The sequence below is a fragment of the Setaria viridis genome, chromosome 7 (genome assembly GCF_005286985.2).
Source record: "Setaria viridis chromosome 7, Setaria_viridis_v4.0, whole genome shotgun sequence".
NCBI classification, from domain to species: Eukaryota; Viridiplantae; Streptophyta; class Magnoliopsida; order Poales; family Poaceae; genus Setaria; species Setaria viridis.
The window spans coordinates 17,312,953-17,325,949 of NC_048269.2; the positions used below are offsets into that span (position 1 = coordinate 17,312,953).

The 12,997-nt window shown below is 44.4% G+C and overlaps 2 protein-coding genes across 2 annotated transcripts; both read left to right on the plus strand.

Moving 5' to 3' along the window:
• Positions 1–1,682: 1,682 nt before the first annotated feature.
• On the plus strand, positions 1,683–6,226 carry LOC117864068 (probable serine/threonine-protein kinase PBL7). The gene is made up of 5 exons (XM_034748049.2): positions 1,683–2,121; positions 2,549–2,751; positions 3,146–3,335; positions 4,540–4,931; positions 5,467–6,226. Exons 1-5 carry the CDS (start codon positions 1,929–1,931, stop codon positions 5,941–5,943), a joined length of 1,455 nt encoding a protein of 484 aa, XP_034603940.1. The 5' UTR covers positions 1,683–1,928; the 3' UTR covers positions 5,944–6,226.
• Positions 6,227–8,635: 2,409 nt separating this feature from the next.
• On the plus strand, positions 8,636–12,230 carry LOC140223460 (uncharacterized). The gene is made up of 7 exons (XM_072295303.1): positions 8,636–8,701; positions 9,525–9,584; positions 9,674–9,689; positions 9,790–9,842; positions 9,926–10,054; positions 10,141–10,333; positions 10,560–12,230. The coding sequence occupies exons 1-7, from the start codon at positions 8,636–8,638 to the stop codon at positions 10,811–10,813; spliced, it is 771 nt and encodes a 256-aa protein (XP_072151404.1). The 3' UTR covers positions 10,814–12,230.
• The last annotated feature ends 767 nt before the right edge of the window (positions 12,231–12,997 follow it).

Here is a 12,997-nt window from a genome sequence, read left to right on the forward strand (position 1 = left end):
ATTTGCTTATTTATTTGTTTTGTTTGCGTGATCGCGTCGTGCTCCTCTCAAGAGAGAGGGGGAAAAAAAAGTCAAGCCCGTGCCTGTGAGTGCGACGGAGTGGCCCCTTGGACATGATTAGCAGGAGTTTACGTTTGAGTTCCATTCACCTTGGTTTTCTAGATGATTGTGAAATATGCAGTGATTTTAAAAGGAGTTAAACCTCGCTTATTGGTAACAAAAATTATCATCAGTGGCCCCTTCAGACATGATCAGCAGGAGGAGTTTACTTTTAAGGTCCCTTCAGCTGTGTGTTTGTGTGTTTCCAGATGATTGTGAAGTGTGACCCTTCCCAGCCATCCTACCATACCTGGTTCAACTAACCCAACGAAGCATTTTTAATGTTTTGCAAGGTATCCATAACCATGGGGACCCTGTTTACAAATTGCGACATATGAATTTTTAAAAGTCGGGGGAAATACGAACAACTTCGTGTTAAATCATCCCCCCCCCCCCACACACACACGTTGAAAACTGAGGGCTCATTTGGAATGCAGGAAAGAAAAAATATGGGAATATGAAAAACATAGGAATACTATAGGAATGTAGATACAAAACATAGGATTGAAAAATGTAGGAATTTTGATGGAATGGAAATTTGGATATGTCACAGGAAAAACATAGGAATCCTAAAGGATCTTTAGCCATGATGAAATTGTTGTTTTCCACTAATTGATCAGACATGGTTAAATATTTCTTCTACAAGTAGTACACACCAACAATTGGGCTGCACACAGAAGGACAACAATTAACAAGTAGCTGAAGCATTGAGTTTCTCGTTCTTCGCATAGGTCTGAGTGGATGTTAGAAATCTTTTGGAATCAGCATGCAAAGGAGTAAATTCGTATGGAACACTATTCACATTTCCTGCAAATCAAATGATAGGATAGGAAGAATTCCTCTGTGAACAGTATTCCTTCAAAATTCCTTCAAAAAACCTGCAATCCAAAGGACCCCTGAATTGCTGGACACGCATGCGAGATTGGAAAGGGCGACGAGCAGAGGCCACGGAGGATCTAATTTTGGAAGGCGACTTGACCTTGACTCACACGGAGCAACGGCCTGCTGTCAGCCTGTCATTCTTTACGAGCTTAATCGGCTGCTTATAATCAGTAGAGTAATCAGATCAGTCAACCGGTCAAATTAAATTAATAATCGGCGTAAAATCAGCAACGCACTAGTACGTGTGAACGAGCCGACATCTGACTTGGACGTGGCTGCTCCGTTTGCAAGTTGCCAATAATCAGCAACTTGCTCCCGACAACCATCAAGTGCCAGTACTTTATTTACTGGCCGGATCATTATCTTAATTCCCGAAAGATTATTCACCGCTGGGAAAAATAATTACTCGCAATAGTGATACTTTCACCGGGTAAAAAAGTTGTAGTTTTCACGGCGGGCGCACGGAGCACGTGCACGCGGGATAAACTATCTGGCGGAGATATTTTTTTTGGGGGTGGTGGGGGGGCGCAACCGAGATCACACGATAATCCCCCGGAATTTCTCCCAAAATGACAGTGAAGTCGCTCCTAACCTCCCGTTCCCGTCCTACGCTTTCCCGTTCCCGTCCTACCAACCCCCCACGGACCCCAGAGGGAGGCGGGCCGGCAGCCTCCCTGCTATAAGCAACAGCCAAGAGCAGCAGGCAGCGGCAGCAGCCGCCCAAGGCGAGCGAAGGAAGCCAGCCGACGCCACCGCCCCCCGCTCCCTCTCCGTTCCTCCCCCTCCCCGTCCCCCCTCGCTCGCCTCCCCGATCCGCGCCGCCTCGCCGGCCACCTCCGCCCCGCCGACCCGGACCCAGCGGCTGGTCGGTGCGGGAATGCGGGTCCCCCGCGCGGCGCCGCGGGGGAGCGACTGATTCATTGGTTGATTCGGCGGTGGTCCCCGCGATGGGTTGCTTCCCGTGCTTCGGCTCGGGGCGGGAGGACGACGAGCTCGGGTACTACGGCGGCAATGGCGGTGCCGCCGGGTGGGCGGCCGCGGCCGCGTCCTCGTCCGCTGCGGCTGCGGCTGCTGCTGCTGTCGGGGGCGGCGCGGAGGCGGCCGTGGCGGCTCCACCGCGCGCCGAGAGGTCCCCCACAGGTGCGTGCTGCGTTCGCGCGTCTCCCTCCCTCTCCCTCTCCCTCTTGGATCGGTCGCTGGGTTTGTTGGTGGGATCGGGGAATCGGATCCGTGCGAGGGGCTTGATGCTCGGGTTAGTCTCCTCGTGTTTGTGGTGGTTGAGTCAGTCGCTCGGTTGTTGGTGCGAACGGACCGGGCCGATCCTTGTGGGTGTGGATGTGATTGCGGGAAATGACAGGAGCGATGTGCGATGCAGCGTATCCTTGGGATCTTTCGGTATTCGAAGGGGAGAAGGGTACCGACTTGTATTGCCGAATTCAGAAACTCTACCTCATGATAACCCGTTGATTAGAAGCAGGGCTATTGTTTTTTTTTAAGTGATGATTGGTATACTGGCTTTGCTTGCGTATGACCGTGTCTTTGGTATACTGGCAATGCATATGTGCAGGGTCCAACAAGTCGAAGGCCAAGGGCAATGGCTCGAAGAAGGAGCTCGCGGTTCTCAAGGACGCCAACGGCAATGTCATCTCTGCGCAGACCTTCACCTTCCGCCAGCTTGCGGCCGCGACGAAGAACTTCAGGGATGAATGCTTCATTGGGGAGGGAGGCTTTGGGCGCGTCTACAAGGGCCGCCTCGACGGCACGGGCCAGGTGATGTGCGCTTTGTCGGCAAAGCAGGCTTTCGACTTTTCTTGTTTCTTGCTGTTGGGCTAGTACAAAAGTGGCTCGGCTGTACCAATGGCACCATTGATTTGTCTAGGACATTCAAGAAAAAGCAGTGTTTGCACATGAGTGGTGGATGCCCACTGGCACGGAAAAATCCATGTTCACTTGTAGCTGATCCAACTTATACTTGGTTGATAATTGAGGGCAGTGTGCACTGTTCTGTAGGTCCCCTTTTAATTTCACTAGATGAATGATATGAAACAAACAAACAAAGAAGTGATCCATGTCATTTGATTTGTATGCAACTACTTGAAGCCCTGATATTTGGTATAAGGCACGGCATTTGTATTTTGCTGAAATGCTGATGCATCTGTTACAGGTTGTTGCTATCAAACAGCTCAATAGGGATGGTAATCAAGGAAACAAAGAATTTCTAGTGGAAGTTCTCATGCTCAGTTTGCTTCATCATCAAAACCTTGTCAATTTGGTTGGTTATTGTGCCGATGGAGATCAACGCCTTCTCGTGTATGAGTACATGCCACTTGGATCATTGGAAGACCATCTGCATGGTAAGACTGTTCTGTATATTTGTCTCTGCATATTAGTTCCTGTTAAGTTTCCTGTTGATGTTTATTTGCTGGTACTGTGGCACTCAGTGCATGATAGTACTTGTTTTTCACATGCTTGCCAGAGTACATGCTGTCAATCTGCCATGCTGTCTGCCCCCATCTAGCTGCCAATGCGTTTCATTTTGTCCATGTGCATTAACGCATATTTCCATGATTTGGAGACACTTTTCTCTCCCATGTCCTTTTGTCCCGCAGCAGTACATATGTGCACAGTAACCAATGGGTTTTTCCAATAGTCAATCATGGTTCTGCCTTTCTACTTTCTCAGCATTGCCTACTTAAAGTATGATGGACTTTTTCATAATTGCATCTGATTCTGGGCACAGTACAATTAAGTGTAGTTTACACCAAGCATTCGACATATGACTTTACTTTACTACACTGGGGAAATCTCTATACAGAGTAATAAAACAGCTACGTCTATTTTTGTGTGGAATTTATGTACAGATTTTGAGTTGAAACTCACTTATATGATTATACTATTGGTGGCACATCCTTATTGTTCATGTGACTGAAAATGTGTGTTATAAAATGATCTTTGCATAGGTTCATTTTTTGTTGCTAAGATATAGCCTATTTGATTTCTCCACTTTTTAATTCCTTGGAATGGAATACAAATGCTGTAATGTAACAATTATGCTATAATTAATTATTCGAATAAAAGGATCATGTATTTACTGCATCGACAAACATAATGTGCCTTTTGTGACATATGAATAATCCATTTCATATCAGTGATTGGAACCTAGCAAAGAAATAGACTGCTGACACAAGTAGTATCCCAATTTAATATTTCTCCTGAACTTGCTATGCTCTGGCAATTTATTCCTGCAAAAGGCATTTGAACTATATCATGTGACATAGTATAGTGATACAACTGTGCACTTGGAACATTTTCTTTGCAGCATTTTAGCATTTTTGTTATCTCTTTGTGGGTCAATATTGGGAACAGGAACCAATAATCTTCCAATGTTTTAAGTATTATATGAGTACAAATCTGCAGTTTGTAGAAAATCTGCTGAGAATTCATTCATATTATAAGCATCCTTTTAACTTTACTCCAATTAAGTAAGTTTGAATGTCTAGCAATACTATGAGCAGTGGCATATTTTCCATTTCTGAATTAAATTAGCACATAATGCAGATCTCCCTCCTGGCAAGGAGGCCTTGGACTGGAACACTAGGATGAAAATTGCTGCAGGTGCTGCTAAAGGGCTTGAGTACCTCCATGACAAGGCAGACCCACCAGTTATATACAGGGACTTTAAGTCATCAAATATTCTATTGGGAGAGGGTTTCCATGCAAAGCTGTCCGACTTTGGTCTTGCTAAGTTGGGTCCTGTTGGTGATAAGTCTCACGTCTCAACACGTGTTATGGGAACATATGGTTATTGTGCACCAGAGTATGCTATGACAGGACAACTTACAGTTAAGTCAGATGTTTATAGCTTTGGAGTTGTCTTGCTTGAGTTGATTACTGGCCGGAAGGCCATTGACAGCACCAGACCAGCCGCAGAGCAAAACCTTGTGTCATGGGTAAGTTTGTTCAATTTGTTCATTAATCATTTGTCGAATATTTTGGCTGGGGTATCCAGTATCTGAATGTCAAGCTATTGGGTAACCCGTATTTTGTTTGTTGATATTGATATCTGAATGTCTTCTAAGCATTTGATTGGCTAATGGATATCTAATTTTGATGGGAAACTGGGATTGAATCTAGGGGGTTACAATAATAGTTAGTTGGTTTGTATGTTTAGGCAGAAATTATGATAGTTCTGACTTAAGTAATGCTCTTCATTGATGTATTGAAGTGTTGGATCTGATTGTGATAGAAATTATGTCAAATTCTAGAAGTGCACTATGAAGTCTTCTTTAGTTTTTTTTAACAAATTGTACACATACATGATGCAATGTCCATGCTAGGTTACTTAGCTAAATAACAATTATATAGTACATCTAGGAAGAAAATGATCATTTGGTATCATTCTACAATGATCAATGGTTATCTTCCATATGCTTATTTGGATTAACTAATTGCATTCAGTGGAGTTAACTCTTTGTTTATTGGCAGGCACGACCTCTTTTCAATGACAGACGGAAGCTCCCAAAGATGGCTGACCCAGGGCTGGAGGGGCGATTCCCTACGCGCGGACTTTACCAGGCGCTTGCGGTGGCATCAATGTGCATCCAGTCTGAGGCTGCGTCCCGCCCACTCATTGCCGATGTTGTGACTGCTTTATCCTACCTTGCAAACCAGATTTATGATCCTAACACAGCCAGCACCTCCAAGAAGGGCGGCGGCGACCAGAGGAGCAGGGTCAGCGACAGCGGAAGGGCGCTTTCCAGGAACGACGACACAGGCAGCTCTGGCCATAGGTCGCCAAGCAAGGACCTGGACGACTCTCCCAGGGAGCGGCATGCCACAGGGACTGCGCACAAGGGTGAAAGAGAGAGGATGGTGGCCGAGGCGAAGATGTGGGGCGAGAACTGGCGGGAGAAGCAGCGCGCTGCTCAGGGTAGCCTGGATTCTCCGACCGGAGGTGGGTAACTTGGGTCACCAAGGTGCTGTTTTGCCTGTGCGTGTTCTGTCACAGACTGTTTTTTCCTTTGTGCGGTGGGGGATGACGAAGACCGTTCGGTTTCCGGTGTTGTTAGCTGTACATTCGTAGGGGGTAAAACAAAACAAAAATGTGGAGGAGATGAGAAAGCGAGGGGGGAAAGCAATGGGTGCTTTGCTCTGGATGTGGTCGAGTCGTGCCTGTAAATTCTCGGAAAATTTTGCAACGGTGAAGGACAAGTCTGAATCTGAACCTCATTCTGTCGTTTGCGTACGGTGGTTTTTGTTACTGTCGGCAAAGTTTTGGTCGGCGCTGTCCGCTCCGATCAAAGTGGGGCAGCTTCTTCGCATCACTTTGATCCTGAAGTGCCTGTTGACAGCGATATGTGGAACAGCGCTGGAAATTCGATCGGAAAAGTTAGGGTTTTCTTTTTTTTGAGAGAGAATTTGTGGGCTGAGTCTAATTTACCCCTCATCTATTTATTTTGTCCGCTTTAACCCCTAAATAAAATTTAGACTTACTTTACTCCCCGAATTATTTCATTTGATACAATCTACCTTCTAATTAGATTTTTTTCTTTGCGTACAAGTTGAATTTTAATTTTAGATTTTCTCAGTTGACTTATAACATAATGCTCTCGTAAGAAAAATATATTCGAATTTTTTCATAATTACTTTTCGTACAGTTTTATATATTTAAGATCAATTTCCTATTAAATATTCCTAACTTATGAAAATAATCATGAAAAATTTATAGTATAATTTTTTAAAATATTATGCTTCGTATCCGCTCACAAAATTTGAACTCAAAATTCAACTCGTACAGAGAGAAATAAAAAAGAAAAATCTAATTAGAGTAGAGATTGAACAAATGAAATAGTTCAGGGAATAAAGTGAGCTAAGATTTTATTTAGGCGGTTAAACTGATAAAGTAGACAGGCGAGGAAGTAAAAATGGACTTTTCCTTCTATTATGGGATGCCTGGATGGCTCCTGTTATCATCATCATGCTTACTCCTATAAAACTTGTTTTGTGATTCGCAGAAGTTGTTTTAGGGTTTTTTTTTTTATAATCGCAAACACTAGAATTCATGCGATAATCATGTGAGATTCCTGCACAATGCAACTTACAAAAGGCAAACACGCTACCAGTATGGTTAGCTGAACAGAATGGTTAGCTGAACAGAATGAGTGCCGATACATCGTACCGTGGTTTTTACCTCATTAGAGTAGTGGGTCAATTTTCTTACCCATAGGTTTGTTAATGGGACAAATCTCTACTCGTTGGGTTTATGAGCATGGGTTTGTTCCCATAGTATCCAAACCTAAACCCGTGAACATTTTATTTTGTGAACGTACAATGAACGTGATGTCTTCCCCTTTACTTCCTAATTTGTGGAATGGTGAATGTGTTCATGGTGGGTGAGGGTGTTGCTTGCTTGCTATTATAGTGATTACTTGTGTTATGTATGTGGTGGATTTGTGACTTAGTGCGATATTGTGGTCACTTGATTATACAACTTGTATTTTATTCTCTCTATTAGTAGTTTTTTAGAGAACCATGAACTTGTTGCTCATCATATAAATATATGGATTATGAACTCGTTGCTCGTTATAATAACTTGTTGATTATGAGAAGAAGTAGGTGAAACCCATGGGCAACCCGTGGGTATCTGCTAACCCGATGGGCACGGGTTTGGGCAAAATTTTAAACCTGGGTATGGATTGCTTAGTGAGTTTAGATATTTTCCATAGGCATGGATTTGGGGTGGCAAAACTCAACGAGTTTGTGCCCGTTGCGATCTCTAATCACAGCGACGGCCGCAAGTGGACATCCCTCTGCTGAACACTCGCCACGTGTTCAAATCCGGCCAGTCTGTCCTCGCGCGAGCTCCGCACACCACGGGAGGGGAAAGGTGGGGAGGGTTGTTGCCGGAGGTTTCGGGCTGCCCGCCGGCGTGCCGTGAGAGCGGAGCGCCGACGGCGGCCGGTTGCAGTGCAGGCTCCTAGATATGGAGATGGTGGTGAGACCGATCCTCTTACTGCACAAACTGTCGTTGCCCGGCCTAAGCACGCCGTGGTATCGATCTTAGATTTTCGCATCTACTTGTTCAGAGGAAGCGAGAGCTGGCGATCCTGTTGCAATGGGGGTTTGCCGGGTTGGGATTCGCACGGATATGAGGTGGGTTAGGGTTCGGGTAGCAACGGATTCACTTGCTGGAAGCTGGATATATCGAGGAACCACCACATTTGGGAGGGAGGGTTTCAGCCTCTCAGGGTTTAGACCTAGGCTTCGTGTCGCGATAAACTAGCCACTGGGGATTCAGTAGTATCGCTCTGGAAGAAGAAGGGCATGAGTTCTGGGGAGGTGCCAGATCAGAGGAGTGCCGAGCGCGGCCATTTTAGAGTTGCCTGTCACTGACTGACCACTGTGCCTGACGGACAGTGAGAAAATCACCAGACTGGATCACTAGATGTTCGAGCACAACGCACCTGGTTTTTCTGATCACAGACCACTGTGTTTAGTCTGTGCAAATTTCTTCCAAGTCAGATCATGACTAGGTTGATTCTGTCCTTTATTCTTCAACAGAAACACAACCATTTCAGCTTAGTCACTGGGCATTGGGCAGTGGGTTATCTGGTAAGGAAGGAATCTCCAGTATTTTCATAGACGATTTGCCAAAATGACGGAAGAAGGTTTAACACAGTTCACACCCAATGAGGGTGTGATTGCTGACACTCATCATGATGTAAAGCAAGCAACCAGTTTCGTTTCACCTTTTCTATTTGACCTGACAACAAAGCATAACAAGTAGTAACGAGACAGTTGCAGGCTGTTATACCTGTATGAGAATTTCATTTCTCTGATGTTCAAACCCCTTCTAGTCTTAAATATATTTTCGTGTTGTGCAGCAGCTCCACTCAAATGCAGGCGTACAAACTTGTATTCCTTCTACGCATGTTCCATGCCTTGGTGGTATTGCGGACGATTACGAAACACGGTGTTCAGTAAAGAGTGTCCACGAAGTCATATCCCAATTCGACTCAGCGAAGCGGGAGCTGGTGAAGTCTATTGGGTTTGGTGGTCTTTTGCAATTTCCTGCGCTTACAGAGATCAACAGGAACTTGGCTGTTTGGCTACTAAGAAAAGTAGATGTGAATTCACAGAGTATTGTGATTGAAAACAGTCGCATCTTTACTTTCAGCAAGGAGGACGTTAAACTAGCGTTTGGGATTCCTGCAGATAGAATCTGGTTGCCCAGGTAGCCAGGTCGCATATGTGCGTTCTTGCCTTAATTTGATTGGCAAGGATTCCAGGTGTGAGAAAGCAGCACAGGAGGTTCTGCAGAGACAGTACTACACTGCAATGCATGCAGAAGAAAAGGCCTCTTTTAAAGTGGCATTTGTTTTTTTTTTTTTTTTGTGATGGCAACGCTGTTTGCTCCTCCTTCCAAGCATGACCACTCCAGAACTGATTTTTGGGCAGCCCTAGGGAGGCCAAATGAGATTGGATCCTATGACTGGAGCTCATACGTGATAGGTCATCTGCTATTTGCTGCTGCGAAATTGCAGAGTGATCTTACGAAGAATATCCACTCGCCTTTAATCACTGGATGCATCTTGTTCTTACAGGTGAGGTTGCAGGGATATATGCAATTCTATTCACCATGCTGTGTTCTTTCATTAAGTATTTAAGTCCTTATGCTGCTGTTGTTTAGCAGGTACTTTATCTTGGCAGTATTGACCTTGGTGTCCTCAACATGCCACACAATAGCTTTCCAAGATCTCAATGGTTCACTCCTGAACGCATAAGAGCAATGCTTGCTGGTTGCTGCAGATACAGTTCACAACCTTAGAGGCATGGTCAACATTGAGTTTGGTGCTTCGACTGTGAGCTTGCTTGCACTTGTTTCTATAATTCCAATGAAGCGCCTACATGAAGTTTCATAGTTGACCTTAGAAATTATTTGCAGCCAAGGCCTTCAGCTGAAGTATGCTACACGTGGGCGAAAATGAGTGGGAGAGCCCAGCAACACTCCACCACAACGAGATTGTTTGATGCAGCCATGCATTGGGTATCAGTTTTGAATATAAGTGAAGAGGTAAGTACTAGATACTTTTTTGAATTCACTGGTCATAATTAATGATCATCCGCTGTATTAATCATGGCCATATGCTAATGTCACAGGCCGCAATATCCATTTTCTTTGCAATGATGCAAAGCCGGGAAATAATAAATGATAAAATTGACGAGTTGGAAGTTATTCTTTTCGACGTTATTTGTGTCATTGTGAAGAGCTACCAAAATGGCTTCAGGTACTGCTCGCCAATTGGAGGCATGAAGCGTGCATTGGTTGGAGCTGAAATAGCGTCGAATTTGCGTACGTCTCTTTCTATATACCTTTTTCTCTCTTACACACTGGTTGTATCAATACTTGCATGGATGCACAATACCGCTGACTCTGCTGATGCTATTGCTGGTGGAATTTTGTGCATCCTTTTTACCATGTTTGCACCTACTATGGAGTTTCATGTGCCAGTGTCCTACATGGTTGCCTGTCCTTGCCAATGTGTTCTGGACATTCATCATTATTCATTTGTTACCAGATCCAAGCTCCAGGATGGAGCGCCCCACATTTTCACGGTACCTTCAAATGCAGAATCCAGATGGAAAGGATACAACTTTTCCTGATGCCTGCCCATCCCTGAAAACTTCCCAATCTAGAGCTACAATGAAAGTACCAATGCCAGGTCCATCAGACCAGCAGGTCTTCCCCTTGGCAGTGATGTTAGCTCGGCATTCCACCCAATCCATGACCTGCAGATCGACAATTCTCCACGAGAGCTCACACTACCAGTAGCACAAGAAGCTACCTGGGAAGCGTGCTCACCCTCCCAGACTCAGCAGAATTCTTCAGTGCACAAAAAATGTTTGCCTGCTTTTGTCAACAACGTTACGTCCAAATCTTATCTTTGGTCAATGCAGTCCAAATCAAAAGCCAGAGTCCAATCTCTTGCGTGCGAATTCCAGGAAACGGATTCTCCAGTCATGAAGATAAAAGTTTGTAAATACCACTCGCCACCAACCCCATGGCAACTCGGACACAAGGAAGAACCCACTCAGAACTCTGCATTGGAATTGTACCAGTGGATGACCACTCTGCAGCCTCGTCCAGCCATAACCGCGAACTATAAAACTGACCATTCATATTTTTCTTGTTCTCCTCAACTGCAAAACCCAGTACTGAAATATATTTCTTTTGCAGGCCTTGGTTGATGCATTTCAAGCCAAAGTTTATTGAACTGGCCCCAGATGATATTCATGAACAGATAACAGCACAGGCTGAATTTGACGTCGAAATTTCATGGATATCTGTATCCGGCGTATTAAACAGATGGATGGCGCGCTGTATGGCGCACACGTTGAATCTCGTTGGCGCCATCTAATGGAATCTGACTTCATGGTGCGGATGAAATGCATTTTCCCAACTGTTCTTTACTTGCCCTTCTTGCTGGGCGGAGTCTTACACAATCTCCTTCAGTTCGCAAGCAATTCATGGGGGACCACCTGACATATGCCGTTCCCAGTTGTAGATGTGTATGCATTTTCCTCCCATACTTGTTTGCACCTGCTGGTTCCCTTTGAAACATATGACCCTTTATTGTGAGCGGAATTGGTTTTCTTACTACTTCAGTGCAATGTGCAGTCTGTTCAGTTTGGCCTTTATCTCTGAATGCTTTCCCTGCCTTTTGTTACAGATATTCTTCCCGGCTATAGTTAATCAGAGGTGGTTTTGCTATGTATGGGACCTTGGTGAGAATGAGGTTATGGTATACGATCCATCGATGCTGGGAGATATGTGATCAAGAAGCTAGGAGAAGCCATGGGAGAATGTGCTAAATTTTTCTTTGACGGTTGGACGCAATCTTGGTCCGATCGGAAGCTTTTCATATGTACAAGCAATCGGTTAGAGACCCACCTCATAAGTACGTCCCTGGTACAGTTCTGCAGATGCTTTAATGGATCCAGCATCACCCCCAAGCTGACAGTGGTGAGACTAAAACGCAAACACTTCTGTATTATGCTGTAATATAGTTTAGGACCATACCATATCATCTGTATTAGCTTAGGAGCAGGAATACCCTGACAATGCTGATGTTTCCGCAACTAAGTGCTCCGGTTTTAAGAATGGTAGTTGGACGGCTATTTGTTGCTCAATCTGTGTACAAAACTTAGTTTTTTACGCCAGCAACACTCTCCAGTCGTTTTGGAGAAAACAGAGTTTTGTCAACTTCTATGATTCGCTAGATGTGAAACTGGTACTCGATCATAAGCTACCACACTAGTTACTTTCCTGATAGCCTCATAGTACGTGCTATAAATACTCAGAGTATGATGGTGTTAGTTCAAAAAAGAAGAAGAATCATCCTCAGTGAATGCGAAGGACTGAAGAGGTTTTTGTGTTTTGATAAAAGAAGAGTCCGTGAATGGACCCTACAACTGCAAAAAGGGACTTCCTAAACAGAACACAGGAACAGTCAGTTAATAACCAGACTTCCAAGTAAAGAAATGAGCAGGAAAACAGATACCATCACAAAATCTAATTCAAGTTCTAGAGCGCCTATTATTCTTTGAGTCTTGGACAAGGGCTCAAAGGGTGGTGTAATGAGCGTAAAACTGAATTCGTTGAACGGAGCAGATTGAGTTCAGTCTCCACAGAGATTTAAAATCTATGCATGAGTAGCTCTATGCATTTTGTATAAAAGAAACCTGCCCGTATTTATTTCATTATCATCATTACCATTACTATTCCATGCTAAACCATGTTTACTTTGCTTGGTCGACGACTAGAGCCCAATAACCCGTGCTGCATAAGCAGAGGACATGAAGTTGAGGCAGTTCCCAACAGCAAAAGAAGAGTATACCTGAAATCGGTCAGCTTTCCATTATAATTTAGAAGTGTAAGAATATATAAGCAGAGCAGGATCCCATACAACTTATACCTATTCTCAACGTGTGAAATTTGTTTAGGCCCCGTTACGAT